This window comes from Melospiza melodia, chromosome 1 (genome assembly GCF_035770615.1).
Source record: "Melospiza melodia melodia isolate bMelMel2 chromosome 1, bMelMel2.pri, whole genome shotgun sequence".
NCBI lineage: Eukaryota > Metazoa > Chordata > Aves > Passeriformes > Passerellidae > Melospiza > Melospiza melodia.
In genome coordinates, this window is record NC_086194.1 from 9,455,657 (window position 1) to 9,469,618 (window position 13,962).

Consider the following 13,962-nt stretch of genomic DNA (forward strand, 5'->3'; position numbering starts at 1 on the left):
AGAAGTAAGAGAAAACTTTCTGGTCTTGTTAGGCTTTGTAAAAGGTATTTTATAAGAGGAAATTAAAAGAACTGTCTTTAGTTCCATGTAAAAGTCTCTGGGAAGATGAATGAAGTTATTACCCTTTAGTAATACATCATGGATATATTTGAGGAGGAAGAAAAGAGCTGATTAAACTCTTCAACACTGAAATAAGGACAATAGGTATGAACAAACTTTACCCATTGGATTTGAAGTGTTAATTAGAATGCTTCTTTTCAATAATTGGATTAATCTGATGATTAACTGTTCAGCAAGAGTAGTAAAATTAGTACAGTGGATGAAACACAGAGAGCTCAGCAGTGCAGGAGCCCCTTCCCATCAGCTGTTTCCATTGTGGTGTGGAACATGTCCCATACTTCTATTCATACTCCTTGAGGACCAGTAAAGATACCCTCAGGCCAGCCAGTGGTCCCAGGCACTGGCCTGTACCCTCTGGAAATGATCCCTGACTGTGTCCCAGGCCTGGTGCTGTGATGGGTGGATCCCAGAGAGAGCCCTCCTGGCTCTTGTGGAAGGAACAAAGTAATCTGTATAGGGTGTGAAATGGTGCCACCTACACTGACACCTTAATTTTACTTAATTCTTGCAGGAGTAGGGTTTAAGCATTATCAGTACCTGCACACAGACATGGTGGAGTAGTGATGAGTTTTTTTACTGCAGGAACTAACAAAAGCCAGAAGCTTGCAGCTGAAGGATTAAAGTGGGAAGTAAGACATATTTTTAACACCTGTTGTAATTCAGTTTGTGGTAGCTTATCAAAGAAAGTGGTAGATGCAGAATCACAGGATTGCACGTCTCTAAAAACGTGCTCTAACTCATCTGTGGATTTATGGAGTTGAATACAGGAATCTCTAGACAGAATCCTCTGGCCTGTGTCATCTGGGAGGTCAGAATTCACAGATCTTAATGGTTTCTTTTGTCTTAAAGGGCTATGAATCAAGAAAAAGTCTGAATGCTCAAAAGTACTGTGAATTTTTAATCATACCATTTTGCACATTTTACTTAGTACATGAGCAGCTGCATTACTAGGTAACATGTTAGAAAAGAAGCTATTAATGTGTTTAATTATCTGTGCTCTAAAAATGCCATTATTACCACATACTGAAGTGCACTGTTGGTTTAAATGAAGAAATTGCTGAGTCCAGAGTGTTGGAAAAAAACAGCATTTTTGGAAGAGTTCAGAAGGTGATGGTATTACGGTGTTTTTAGGGTTTTTTTTAATTCTTCTCTTAAGTACTCTAATAATACCTTCCAATTGGGCTGCTGCTTGACTGAATTAACCCCATGTAGTAAAGAGTAGGATATGTGAAGGCCTATAGTGTTCTAATTACAGCTATCTTTGAACCTGGTTTATATCTTAATGCAAGTACAGCATCTTTAGTTTTGGGATTTTTCTTTAAAAATTCTCCCATACTGAGGTACCTTAGTGTACTTGAAGGACAAAAGTTGAGCTTCCCAGTAAGACTTGATTTGTTTGGTTGTGTTTTTTACTTTGATTGAATATGCTGAGTATGTACAACAGTGCATTTTCCACAGGATGAATTGTGAATGCTGAGCTTGCAATTTTGACTCAGCAGTAACGCAGCCTCCGGCCGGGTTTCAGGGTGTCCCCAGCGGGCTGCAGTGGATCCGGATAGCTCAGCCCTGCTCAGGCTGCCCACCTGTCCCAGTTCCCAAGCAGTTCTTAGCCTCAGGCAACCTTAGCAAGCTTAAGTGGTATCAGCTCTTTTAGAGATTATCAGCGCATTGTGATTTCAGCTCTTTGCTTGCTAGGTGCCAGTAGGCAGATGCAGGGAGAGAGAGAAGGCTGTGTGAGGTTCCACAGCGATGTCTTTATTGAATCTTCTGTGAAGGTTCTCAGTGACAGCTCTTCTCCTGAGCTGGGCAAAAGTAGAGGTTTTTATAGGATACAGGGGTTTTAGAAATTGTCCAGTAGTAAGGGTCAAAGGAAAGTGGCCTATAGTCTTACAGAGAGATAAGCAAGGCTCCAAAGGGGGAAGAGAGGGGCTTCTAAGCTCCAGTCATCATGACTAGGCATTTCCTATCTTAGGCTGCTGAATGCTAGGGAGCCCTTGCAGGCTCTGGGGCTGCCCAGTGGCCATTGCTTTACCATAATGTGACCCTGCAGAATTCACCAGCAGCAGCTAGGGAGGAGCCCAGCCAGTCAAGCACAGCTTGCCTAATCCAGCTTTCTGATGATAAACCATAGGGCTGTGTGATGAGCTGTATTGGCAGTGGAGGTCTGAGTGCACAGAATGTGCTCTTACACATAACCAGAGAAAACACCTTTGTAGCTCCTCCTAATCTTCTGTCTTCATTGAGGTGAATATTCCTGAATGTGTCATCATAGCCATCTTCAAACAGATACATCACTGACTAGAATGTTTTAACTTCCAAGGGATTGAATATGAGCCAGCAGTGTGCCCAGGTAGCCAAGAGGGCCAATGCCATCCTGGCCAGTATCAGAAATGGTGTGGCCAGCAGGAACAGAGAGGTCATTCTTCCCCTGTACTCGGCACTGGTGAGGCCTCACTTGGAGTATTGCATCCAGTTCTGGGCCCCTCACTTCAGGAGGGACGTCGAGTTACTTGAGCGTGTCCAGAGGAGGGCAACGAGACTAATAAGGGGCTTGGAGCACAAGCCATACGAAGAGCGACTGAGGGAGCTGGGGTTGTTCAGCCTGGAGAAAAGGAGACTCAGGGGTGACCTCATCACTCTCTACAACTTCCTAAAGGCTGGCTGTAGTGAGCTGGGGGTCGGCCTCTTTCTCCGGGCGACAACAGACAGAACAAGAGGACACAGTCTCAAGTTGCGTCAAGCTAGATGTAAGTTAGAAGTAAGAAGGAAATATTTCACAGAAAGAGTGGTCAGATACTGGAATCATTTACCCAGTGAGGTGGTAGAGGCATCATCCCTTGAAGAATTCAAAAAAAGACTGGATGTGGCACTTGCTGCCATGATCTAGTTGAACAGTTAGAACATCGGCTGGACTAGATGATCTTATAGGTCTCTTCCAGTCTTGAAATTCTGTGATTCTGTGATACATCACTGACTAGAATGTTTTAACTTCCAAGGGATACAACACCGACTAGAATGTTTTAACTTCCAAGGGATACATCACTGACTAGAATGTTTTGCAGCCCCATTTCCCAGCTAGGGCACAGAAGTGCAGTTTGCCAGGTGATGAGAATGGCTGTGTTTTAGGTGGTTGAGCTGAAGCCAGGTGGGAAGGACATCCCCGTCACCAGCGCCAACCGGATCGCGTACATCCACCTGGTGGCCGACTACCGGCTGAACAAGCAGATCCGGCAGCACTGCCTGGCCTTCCGCCAGGGGCTGGCCAACGTCGTCAACCTCGAGTGGCTGCGCATGTTTGACCAGCAGGAGATACAGGTACTGTGCTTGAAGCTGCACGGAGCAACTGCCCCTAACAGAAATCATCGCTCACTTCGGCCTCTAATGGAACGCTCTCATTTCCTTTCCCTCAGGTTCTGACTTCTGGTGCACAAGTTCCGATTAGTTTGGATGACCTTAAGTCTTTCACAAACTATTCAGGTAAGCAAATTTTACTTAAATAAAAAAATCTGTTATGACTGACTTGGGAATAACTGAACTTGCTTTTCATTCTGCCTTTTAAGAAAAAGTTGCAGGGTCATTCTTGTTACCTTTGGCCAAATTCAGAAAACTGGCTAAAATTACAACCCAGTTCTATAAATGGTAGGAAATTGAGATACACAGTTTATTTTTTTCACATGCTTAAATGCAAGTTTATAGCCAGATAATTTGAGGGCATTTATTTTCTAAATTAAAATTAGACTGTGTCTGATCAATCTGAAAATAAGTCTGCAAATTACTTTGGGATAGTAGTTTCTACTGCCTCATTTAGATACTTACCATTTCTCAGACAGTCTGAATAGAGATCATATATTTTCCTTGTGAAAAATGCAAGGTATCTTACTTCATTTGTCCCCTGCACTTACCATTAATGTAATCAAAAAGTAGCTACCAAATCATCAGTTCACATCTGGGCTCACCTCAGGGTTAGCAGATTAATCAGTAACATCCTGGGTCTTGCAGATTTTGCACACTCTTGGAGTGAAAGGCAATAATCTGAAGTTACTAGCTAAATACTAAACTAAATAAAACTAAATTAAAATAGGCTTCAGTGAAGAAAACTGCATTTAAGAAGATGAAGGATAAAGTAGCCACAGCTAAGCAATGAAACTGAAATTGCAGTGATGACAGATCTGTAGGTACTGGAAGTTAGCAATAAAAGCCTGCTGGCTATAGTATATTCTCCAAACCTTCAAGATTGATGCTAGGTTTTCTGAAGAATTTATTTCTTACATAAAACTGTTCTAGCTGTAAATCATTTAAATCTCATTGTAGGTGGCTACACAGCAGACCATCCTGTAATTAAAATATTTTGGAGGGTTGTAGAAAGCTTCACTGATGAAGAGAAACGCAAACTACTCAAATTTGTAACGAGCTGTTCTCGACCACCCCTTCTGGGGTTCAAGGTATGTCCTCTGACTTCCTGGCAAGCTTTTAGAAATGCTGCAGATGTTGGCTCCAGTTTTTCTTGTCTGGGAATCTACAATTTGAGAATTCTCATCCATGACTACAGAAACAGCTTCAGTGTTTGCATTTGCATGTATAATAAGTACAGTTTTAAAATATGTAATGAAGTGTTCTTTTGCTTTCTGTTTTAACTGTGAAAGTTGATAAGCCTGCAGATCACTGATTAGAGCACTTGCTGTGTGTGATGGAAGGTCCTTGCTGCCATTTCATGTTGTGCAGAAGAAGAGTTGCTACCAGTTTCACACAACAGGTTGGGTTAAGCCTAGTGTCTTCTAAGTCAGGCAAAAGAGAAGTTAAAATATGAAAGCAGTTATGAAATTTGATCCTCTTAAATTAACCATTTGAAGCAGGACATGTATTTTCTTGTAATTGCCATTTATCTGCTTATAGCTCACATCTCATTACTCTTAGCAGCAAAATATTCAGCTGCAGTCTCCAGATTTACAGGGAAGCTTGAGTATCAAAATCTGCTGTATTGCTGATAAAACTAAAGAGAGGCCAAGGCAAGGTGAAGACATTTTGAAACTAAATTCTGGGGTCGTTCTACCTATGAATTTCAGTGGACTTCAGAATTTTGGCTAAGAACCAGCCATCACATAATTTCCTCTAAAATGTGGGAACATTCAGTGCTGTGTGGTGGTGTTACCATGTGGACGGATGGGCAACATCCTCCATCTTCAGTATCTGTAATCTATAGCTCAGCTACACTCCTTTTATAGACATCTAGGATTGGAGCTGGCACTTTCAGTTGGTGATTGGTCTGACTGTTCATGTGTCAGCTTCAGGATGAAATGAGTCATGTCTCAGACTCCCCAAAACATGCTAACCAGATCCCCTTTAACAGTAAAGAGTGTCCATAGATAGGGATATGGAGACAAGGAACATGGCTGTTGAATCACATGAATTCTGTCTCTGGTATTTATCTATTGATTTATGTGATTCCTTACTTAAAAATCTGCAGGCTTTTCTCTAAAACCCCCCAAGTCCATGCAGATATCACTGTGCAGTACTCTAGCAATGAATAGGATTTTACAGGACAGCAGGAAGAGCAATTGGAAAACTTTGGGATGAGACCAGGATAGAACAGTGCACATCAGAAGGGAGAACTGGGAAACAATTGGGGAAACCAAGTAAGCAGAAGTTCCCATTGGTTGTCATCCTCTTTAATTACAAGGGGAGAGGAGGAAATGCAGATGTAGGTACCCAGCTTTGAGGTATCCAGTGTGACATGTGAAGAGATGGAGGAAGTGAATCAAAAGTCTAAAAATATTCAGGCTGACAGTGGCACACTCAAAAGCTAAATGTGGAAAGCTGCAGTGTGTGTGTTCACTTGGGAGATGGGCCCCAAACTGCCTGTAGCAGACATGGCTAGGAAAAAATGAAAATTAGTCACCAGACTTTCAGCATGAAAGCAGTAAGTTAAAAGATGGATTCAGTGCACAAGGGGCTTGCATGCTCAGCCACATGCAGCAGTGTTGGCAGAGGAAAGCAGCTGAAAGGGCATTAGAGCTGCTCTGCTGGCTCTGCAGCTGTGGTGGCTGCAGCAGGACCTGTGAACAAGGATTTGCCTCCAGAGCAGGGGCTTGCCTGGAAAGGCAGTGGGTGACTGTGTTTGTTATCAGCAGAAATGTGTTGCTAGCCCCTGACAGGGCATTGTTTGGAGCTTGGAAGGTGCAGAGTGTGAAGCCACAGGAGTGCTGAGTATTGCCAGCCAAGTAAGCATGAGAACATGTTTATGTTGATGGGAAACATGAAGACAAACCATCTTCAAAATCTTCAAAGTGTGTGTGCTGTATTTTTCTGAGAGAAACACAATTTCTGGTTTTCACTCTGAAGTCTTCTGTGTATTTCTGGTTCTCACTCTGAAGTTTTCTATGTATGCATTATATTGTGGGACCAGAATGTTTTCTTTAAGTCAGTGCATGTTAATTTAAGATTAGGAAATATCTTGACAGTCATAGCTTATCGATAACATAGTTTAGCTTTGCATCATTTAAAAATGTTTAACTTTCATTGCCAGAGTCAGGTTCAGAATAACATTTACTAAAGCTAATTAAAGTTTAATAAGTTTAATAAATGTGATTGTTACAGATTAAAAAAAAAATCATTAAATTGTGGTTGAAAATTGTTAAGTTCCAATCAGGTCACATAATAAATTGATGATACTTTTCCCTTCCAAACTATTGCAGTTTCCCGCTGTACAGTATTTAATTATGCAACAAATGGTGCCCTTGGCATGACATTTCAATTTAGAACTCCATTTTTCCATTTTTAAAGCTAGAATGGGGGAATTCAATTAGCATTTTGAAAGGAACACTAAAAATGCAACATTTTAGCCATGAAATACTTTTAAGGCCTCCATTTGAACAATAATTTAGCTTAGAATCTCATTGACCTTTTGCCTTTGAAGCTGGAATTTTTTTCCAGTTTCTGAAATCAGAACTTTTTTACCTCAGGCAAGCTTTTGATAAAATGAATACTGTGTTGCCAGCAAAAGCAGTGATTTGGAGGTAACAAATAAATACATTTTTCACTATACTACTTTTTTGGAAGATGGGATATTATTAAACCAATTAAATACTACATACAAAATGTCTTTAAAGCATGTTCTTCAGATCAGTAGTTAATGCATCAAAGAACAATCAGGGTTTGACAAATTTTTATCATTACAGACTCACTATGCACATTGATCTTATGTTTGTGTAGCACTGCAGATTTTTACCATAGACTGTATGAACAACAACAAATCATTGTATTTTCCTTAGAATCACATAAATTGCTCTGTGTGTTCCAAATGAGTGGATCTTGTTGGGACAAGGCAGAGGGAGACACTGCACAATTTAAGAATGGTTTTGGTGGTATGAGGAGTGAAAGAAATGCCACTTGAGTGTCATTGTGACAGGTTTTCATCCAGTCATTTACTTTGTAGAAATGTGTGCCAGCTGCTACAGTATGGTTGTGGCTTGTATACATTTTTTGATATGTGGTTGTTTTTTGTTTTGGTTGCATCTTCCAGGAGTTATATCCTGCATTTTGCATTCACAATGGAGGATCAGATTTAGACAGGCTGCCTACTGCCAGTACCTGCATGAACTTGCTGAAGCTTCCTGAGTTTTATGATGAGAACCTGATGCGAAGCAAGCTCCTCTATGCCATTGAATGTGCTGCTGGATTTGAACTCAGCTGAGTCCAACCCATGCTTGTGTGGATGACCTGCAGAAGAACGAACCAGTGCCTACTCTATAAGCAGCCCCCATACCCGAGCAGTTTTAAGGGAATTCTGTCTACATTTCTGCAGCTCTTGTGTCTTACCAAATGCCCTCAAATAGGTTTCATTTCTAAACACGATTTCTTAGTTAGCTTCCATTACTGAATATTGCGTTGACACTGCTTTATGACTGAAAACAATGAATGCTGTGTGCAGCGTGGCTGATTTCTGTGTTGGTGTGGAGAAAGAGCACATTTAAAGAACAGTGACATCTCAGTGAAATTAACCAAAGATGAAGCTTTGGCTATGTGCTGTTCAAACATAAATAATTTTGCAAACTGGCAATAAAGTTGTGTACTGTGCGGTGCATTGGGATGAGACAGGGCTAACATCCTGTAATTAATCTTGTAGAAGGAAGGCAAGCAGATGTTTGCAGATATCCCAGAACTGAGAGGATGAAAATGCTCATTTCTGACAACCTGACATTGTAACTTATATTGTAGAGTTGTTTACAAATCATGGAGAGATGGGCAATTACCAGCCATATGAAATTCAACCAGGACAAGTGCTGGGTTCTGCACCTGGGACAGGGCAGCCCTGGCTGTGTGGACAGGCTGGGCAGTGAGAGGCTGGAGAGCAGCTGTGGAAAGGGACCTTGGGGTCCTGCTTGATGGCAATTTGAACATGAGCCAGCAGTGCCCTGGCAGCCAGGAGGGCCAGCCCTGTCCTGGGGGCATCAGGCACAGCACTGCCAGCTGGGCAGGGGAGGGATTGTCCCCTCTGCTGTGCACTGGGGCAGCCTCACCCCGAGTGCTGGGGGCAGGTGTTGGGGCCACAATATAAAGAAGACATTGAGCCATTAGAGAGCATCCAGAGGAGGCCATGAGGGTGGTGAAGGGCCTGGAGGGGAAGCTGTGTGAGGAGTGGCTGAGGGCACTTGGCCTGTTCAGCCTGGAGGAGATTGAGAGGAGACCTCACTGCAGTAACACCACCTTGTGAGGGGAAGAGGAGAGGCAGGCACTGATCTCTGCTCTGTGTGACAGTGATGAGACCTGAGGAAACAGCATGGAGCTGGACTGGGGAAGGTTCAGGTTGGGTGTCATGAAATGGTTTCTCACCCAGAGGGCGGTTGGGCTCTGGAACAGGCTCCCCCAGGACAGTGGTCACAGCCCCAGGTCTGCCAGAGTTCAAGAAGCATTTGAACAATGCTCTCAGACACTTGTGACTCTTGGGGTGTCCTGTGCAGGACCAGGAGTTGGACTGGATGATCCCGATTGACCCCTTCCAACTCAGCATAGTCCATGATGCTCTGACAGTTGTTGCAGAACTGATTTTGTTTCATACCACCTTCCCTCAAGATGGTAGACACTGAGATAAAATGGGTGTAATATTCCAGTTGTGCTTTCTGAAGCACTTTGAAGAAAACAGATTTGCATTATTTTAAGTTCAACCTTTGCTGCATCATTATCACTTGGACACTGTTCTGAATGGATGTGACTTTCCAGGTGTTCTCTGTCCTGTTCTGTCTTTTGTGCCTGTACAGGTTTGTTGATGGTTGGTTGGTTTTAAATGAATCAGTCTCCTATTGCATACAGTACATATAGAAATCACCACTTTGGAAAAATATACATGTAATAATAATTAAAGTTATTTGAACCAAAGTTATCAGGCTTTATCTTTTATATTTGAAGCCTGTGGTGTTCACATTCCTTTTCCCTATCATTTCTTTCCATCTTAAATGCCATATCTGTGCCGTAGATACTAAACAAATTAACTTTTTTTGTGATTAAACAGCTTTTATATCCATTTCCCTGCAGTATTTCTGCTGAGAAAAGTAAGTGGGAATATGCTGCTTAATGTAATTTGATATCTGGGCAGAAAAATTGCTCTCACATGGAAGGAGCTGATCCTCTACCAGTAGGCACATTGTAGGGTTTCGTATGCAAACTCCAGGGAGTTTAGAAAAGGAGTCATAGTTCAGACTGTAAGATTCATCAGTCCATCCCTCTGAACTTTACTTTTATATTTTAAATCATCAAAAATTACAATCAAATTTGTATTCATCTCTTATGCAAAAAAATATTTTGCTGTTACTGGAAACTCTGCTGGATTTCCAATTTAATAAGCAGTGACCAGCAATATCCTTTTAAATGTGGGGGAACTGAGTGGTTTTAAGATGTTTACTAGTAACCATATAAAAATGTATAATTTCTTAATTTGGGTAATAAATGAAGTGTTAAAATACTATTTGTAGTCTTGATGTACAGAAATAAAATGATTGGTTTTCTTTTTGGTTTTGCTTTAGGCTTTTTATTTATGTTAAACGTTACATGCTCAACTTATTCTTTATCCCAAATTCTTTTCTTGTATATTTTTCTACATAAATTATGAAACTTGTAAAGAAGTTGAAGAGATCAGTAATAGTGAAACTGCCTCCTCCTAATTGCAAAACCTGAACACTTCTTTTAGATAGCATTATTTATTTTAGAACCTAATGCTTTAAATATTTTGAAATTATTTTTCAATTCCATTATTTTGCTACATCGAGTAGTGTTGTATCTGTATTTTGTAAAATTAAATTAAATTTTTCTATTAAATATTTGTATTTTGAAGATTGTGTTGGAGTCATGCCAAGTACTGGTGACTGGTACTGTGCACTTTGTGCTTTTGAAAAGGAGCCAGTGCCCACTATTGCTGTGTGTGGCCAGGAGAGCAGGGGTGCCACAGGGAGGGCAGGCTGGGGGACTGTGACTGCACAGGGCTGTAATGGCAGCAAGCACAGAGCTGCAGAAACCCCCAGGAGAGAACTGGAGTTTGCTGGCACTACTCTGGTGTTTCATTTCTCTGTCCTGCAGCACTCAGTGACGTTTGTGCCCTGTGGATGTGACACTGGCACAGGCAGCCATCAGAGCAGTTTGTGTGTCACTGTGCCCAGGCACTGTGTCACTGTGTGTCACTGTGCAGCTTCACCCCTTCAGATCCAGGCTGCACTGAGAGCACAGCGGGGCTTTCCCTGGCAGCCAGTGCTTGCAGCCCTGCCAGCTGCTCTCAGGCAGGCAGGGGGAGGCACAAGTTCTGCTTTTCTATCATCTATTGCTGGATGTTTAAGGAGGTAAAGGTGTGAGAGGGTAACAGACACGTCCTGGGGAGCAGGGGGGTAGAAATGATCTCTTGTAGCAAGAATTGTTTGTATGTGAAACTGAGTTTTCTGGATTTTAAAAAAAGAGCAAACTGTCCCCCAGTGGTGATGCTCCCAGGGTTGAGGTAGGCAGAGGCAGGAGCACTCTGCATGCAAGCAGCCTGGAATTTTATTGTAGATTTGATCATCAGAATTACAGCAGTAATAATTATGAGTTTGGGGTTGGTTTCTGTACAAGACAACCTTCCTTAAAGTAAGTTTCTGTACTACAGTGTTTCTTCCTCCTAGTTCAGTACTTGCTTTTGAAAAAGCAAGCATTTTCTGATTGGTTTTTGTTTTCAACTAGGTTCGGGTTTGTAATTTTACAACCTGTTATACAAACATTTTTGTCAAGGTCTGCATGATAGAAGAGTTCACAAATTTTTCACCTCTACAGATTTCAAAGGTGTTAAAAGTGGAATAAAGAAATAAAATTAACAGTTGGTCTCTTTCTTCCAGTGAGAGTTTTTCCAGATGGGGTTTCAGTCCTGTTAGGTGGATTAAAATAAAACAAAGCACAGCAAACCAAACCAGGAGTAATTGGCCTTGTGCTTAATCTCTGTTGTCTTCCTTCATGGTCCTGAAAGCCAGACTTGTATAAATGTTACAAAGCTGATTTCTAGGGAACATTTCTATATCTTTAGAAGAGGGAAGATTTTCCTCCAGTTCCCTGCATAAACACTGAGATGACAGATGTTTAATTTGAATGAGGAGGATATCTTCAGGTATTTTTTGAGGAGGTGCTCCATAAAAATAATAAAAAATGAGCTTCCTGATGCTATTAGTAGCAGTGTTGACTTTTTTTTTTTTTTTTTTTTGGCATCACTTGAATAATATAGCACAAAAATTCTCAATAAATCCTATAAAGGGGTTTGAAATTCAGAGAAAAAACTGAGTGCAGTGAGTTCATACATTTCAGTTTCTACTAAAAACTGTTAATTAAATACCAGTGAGACAGCACATACTCTTGCCACCACTGAAAAGCACTACAGCACAGAAAAAAAGGAAAAAGAGAAATATTTGTTGGACCTGTAATATTTGCTCATATACATGAATCTGTGTTAATAATGGTTTGTGATGTAAATGCTTGTTACTTTTTTTTCATGATGCTTTTGCCTGTCAGTGAAGGAGAGAAGAAATTAACATGGTCTGTAAAACTGATCAGGATATCTATATTTTTATTGACTTCTGCTTTTGTGAATAAAATAATTTGAGTTTTCTTGAAACTCTGCAGAAACACTCTTTCATTTTTTTGCAGTAAATTGGGCATTCTCTTGTTAAAAACTGATGGTTCTGAATAGTTTCTAAATCTAATATTAAACTGCTAGTTGGTTTCAAAGGTAGTACTGATGGAACTGGCCACCCATGGCAGTGATGGAGTCACATTCATGGAGGAATTTCAAATTCCTGGAGATGTGTCACTGAGGGGCTTGGTTCAGTGCTGGGATTGGCAGGGCTGGGTTCATGGCTGGCCTCAGTCTCCACTGTTTTCCAAACATTCCTATGGTTCTGCTTTGGGATGGTTCCTACCTTCAGCTGTTGAGCTGTGATTCCCCACTCTGCCAAGGAAGCCGCAGCTCTGAGGGTTACCTTTGTTCAGGGTGTCTTCCAAACAATGCACTTGCTCTGTTTTGTAAAAACTTCTTTCAGAATCTTTGGAAAGAATAAAACTCCATGGATAGAAGTCTGAGAAGCTGTAATTGATAGTGAGGAATGCTACTGTGAGCAAACACGAAATTTTCTTTCAGCTTCTGGAATTCTAGCACATGTGGGCTCCTTTGAAGGTGCAATTTAGTTTTATCTCCTTTGATAATTAGACTTACCTGCTTCCCTTTGCTTATTTATTATTTTCATTGTTAAATACACTTTTAGTTCTACTTTAATATTTATAAAGTTAGTATTGTGCATATTTCTTTTTGACTGTTTAGAAATAGCGGCATAAATGCTTCAGCTTACCTGCTACTAAAAATGTGGTAAACATAAAACTACAGAAAACTCCTCTTGTAGGGCATTTCCTAATTTGTAACATTAATAAAAGCACAAATGCCCATGTATCTGACCTGTTTTTCAGTATGTATCTGGTAGTCTGGAAAGGGCATTAAATTTCTCATGTGTGTAGAGAGGCAAGAAGTGATCATGAAGTTACACAAGCTGAATCCATTAAAGAGAGCACCGAGTAGCTGAAGTCAGGGGAATGTCTGGAGATCACCTACTCCAACCCCAGCTCAAAGCAGGGTCACCTACAGCAGGGTGGGCAAGACCTTCACCTGTGGAGTTCTGAATGTCTTCTTGGATGGGGAATCCACAATTTCTCTGGGCAACTTGTTTTCAGTGTTCAATTGACTTCACAATAAAACCTTTTAAATCAGGTTTAAACACATTTCTTGTATTCCAGTTTGTGCCCATTGCCTCTTGTTCTGTGGGGCAATATTAAGGAATCTGAGTCTTCTCCAGGCTGAACAACATCAGCTCTCTCAGCCTCTCCTCCTATCCTATGACACAGCTTCCAAGACTGTAACCATCTTTCTCTGCCTTGCTTGTTAGTGACCCCAGCAGCATCTTCAAAATTCCTTCTGTGGACTTTGATGTGACTGAGGACTGAGTTAAGTGACAGTAAATCTCCTCCTTGTCACATTCCTGTGGTTGTTAATCAGTGGCACTTACCAGGTAAGGTTGGATTTAAGATTTTGTGGCTTTGCTTTTTCAACCTCCACTGCTGCTTTGACTTTCCAAGGATTTTGCAAATCTTTTATCAATGTAAAATAACAGACTTGGTAAAAACTGAGTTCTGAATTATTTTTTCACAAATTTTTATAGATAGGATGCTAAACATTTATATAAAAACCATAGGACTAATGTTAAAACACCTAAATGTCTATTTGCTTCTGCCACCAGCAGTGTCAAACACCCAAGTGCAACCTCTTGTGCAAACCCCTGTATTTTGACTCTTCTG

The 13,962-nt window shown here is 41.0% G+C and overlaps 1 protein-coding gene across 1 annotated transcript in view; it reads left to right on the plus strand.

Annotated features, from left to right (window-relative positions):
- The window catches only part of UBE3C (ubiquitin protein ligase E3C), a 72,220-nt gene extending 62,097 nt beyond the window's left edge, over nucleotides 1-10,123 (plus strand). The window contains exons 20-23 of the mRNA XM_063182622.1: nucleotides 3,247-3,435; nucleotides 3,531-3,597; nucleotides 4,432-4,562; nucleotides 7,640-10,123. Coding sequence (XP_063038692.1) covers nucleotides 3,247-3,435; nucleotides 3,531-3,597; nucleotides 4,432-4,562; nucleotides 7,640-7,810 — 558 coding nt within the window. The 3' untranslated portion in view covers nucleotides 7,811-10,123. The remainder of the gene's footprint in view (nucleotides 1-3,246; nucleotides 3,436-3,530; nucleotides 3,598-4,431; nucleotides 4,563-7,639) is intronic.
- The last annotated feature ends 3,839 nt before the right edge of the window (nucleotides 10,124-13,962 follow it).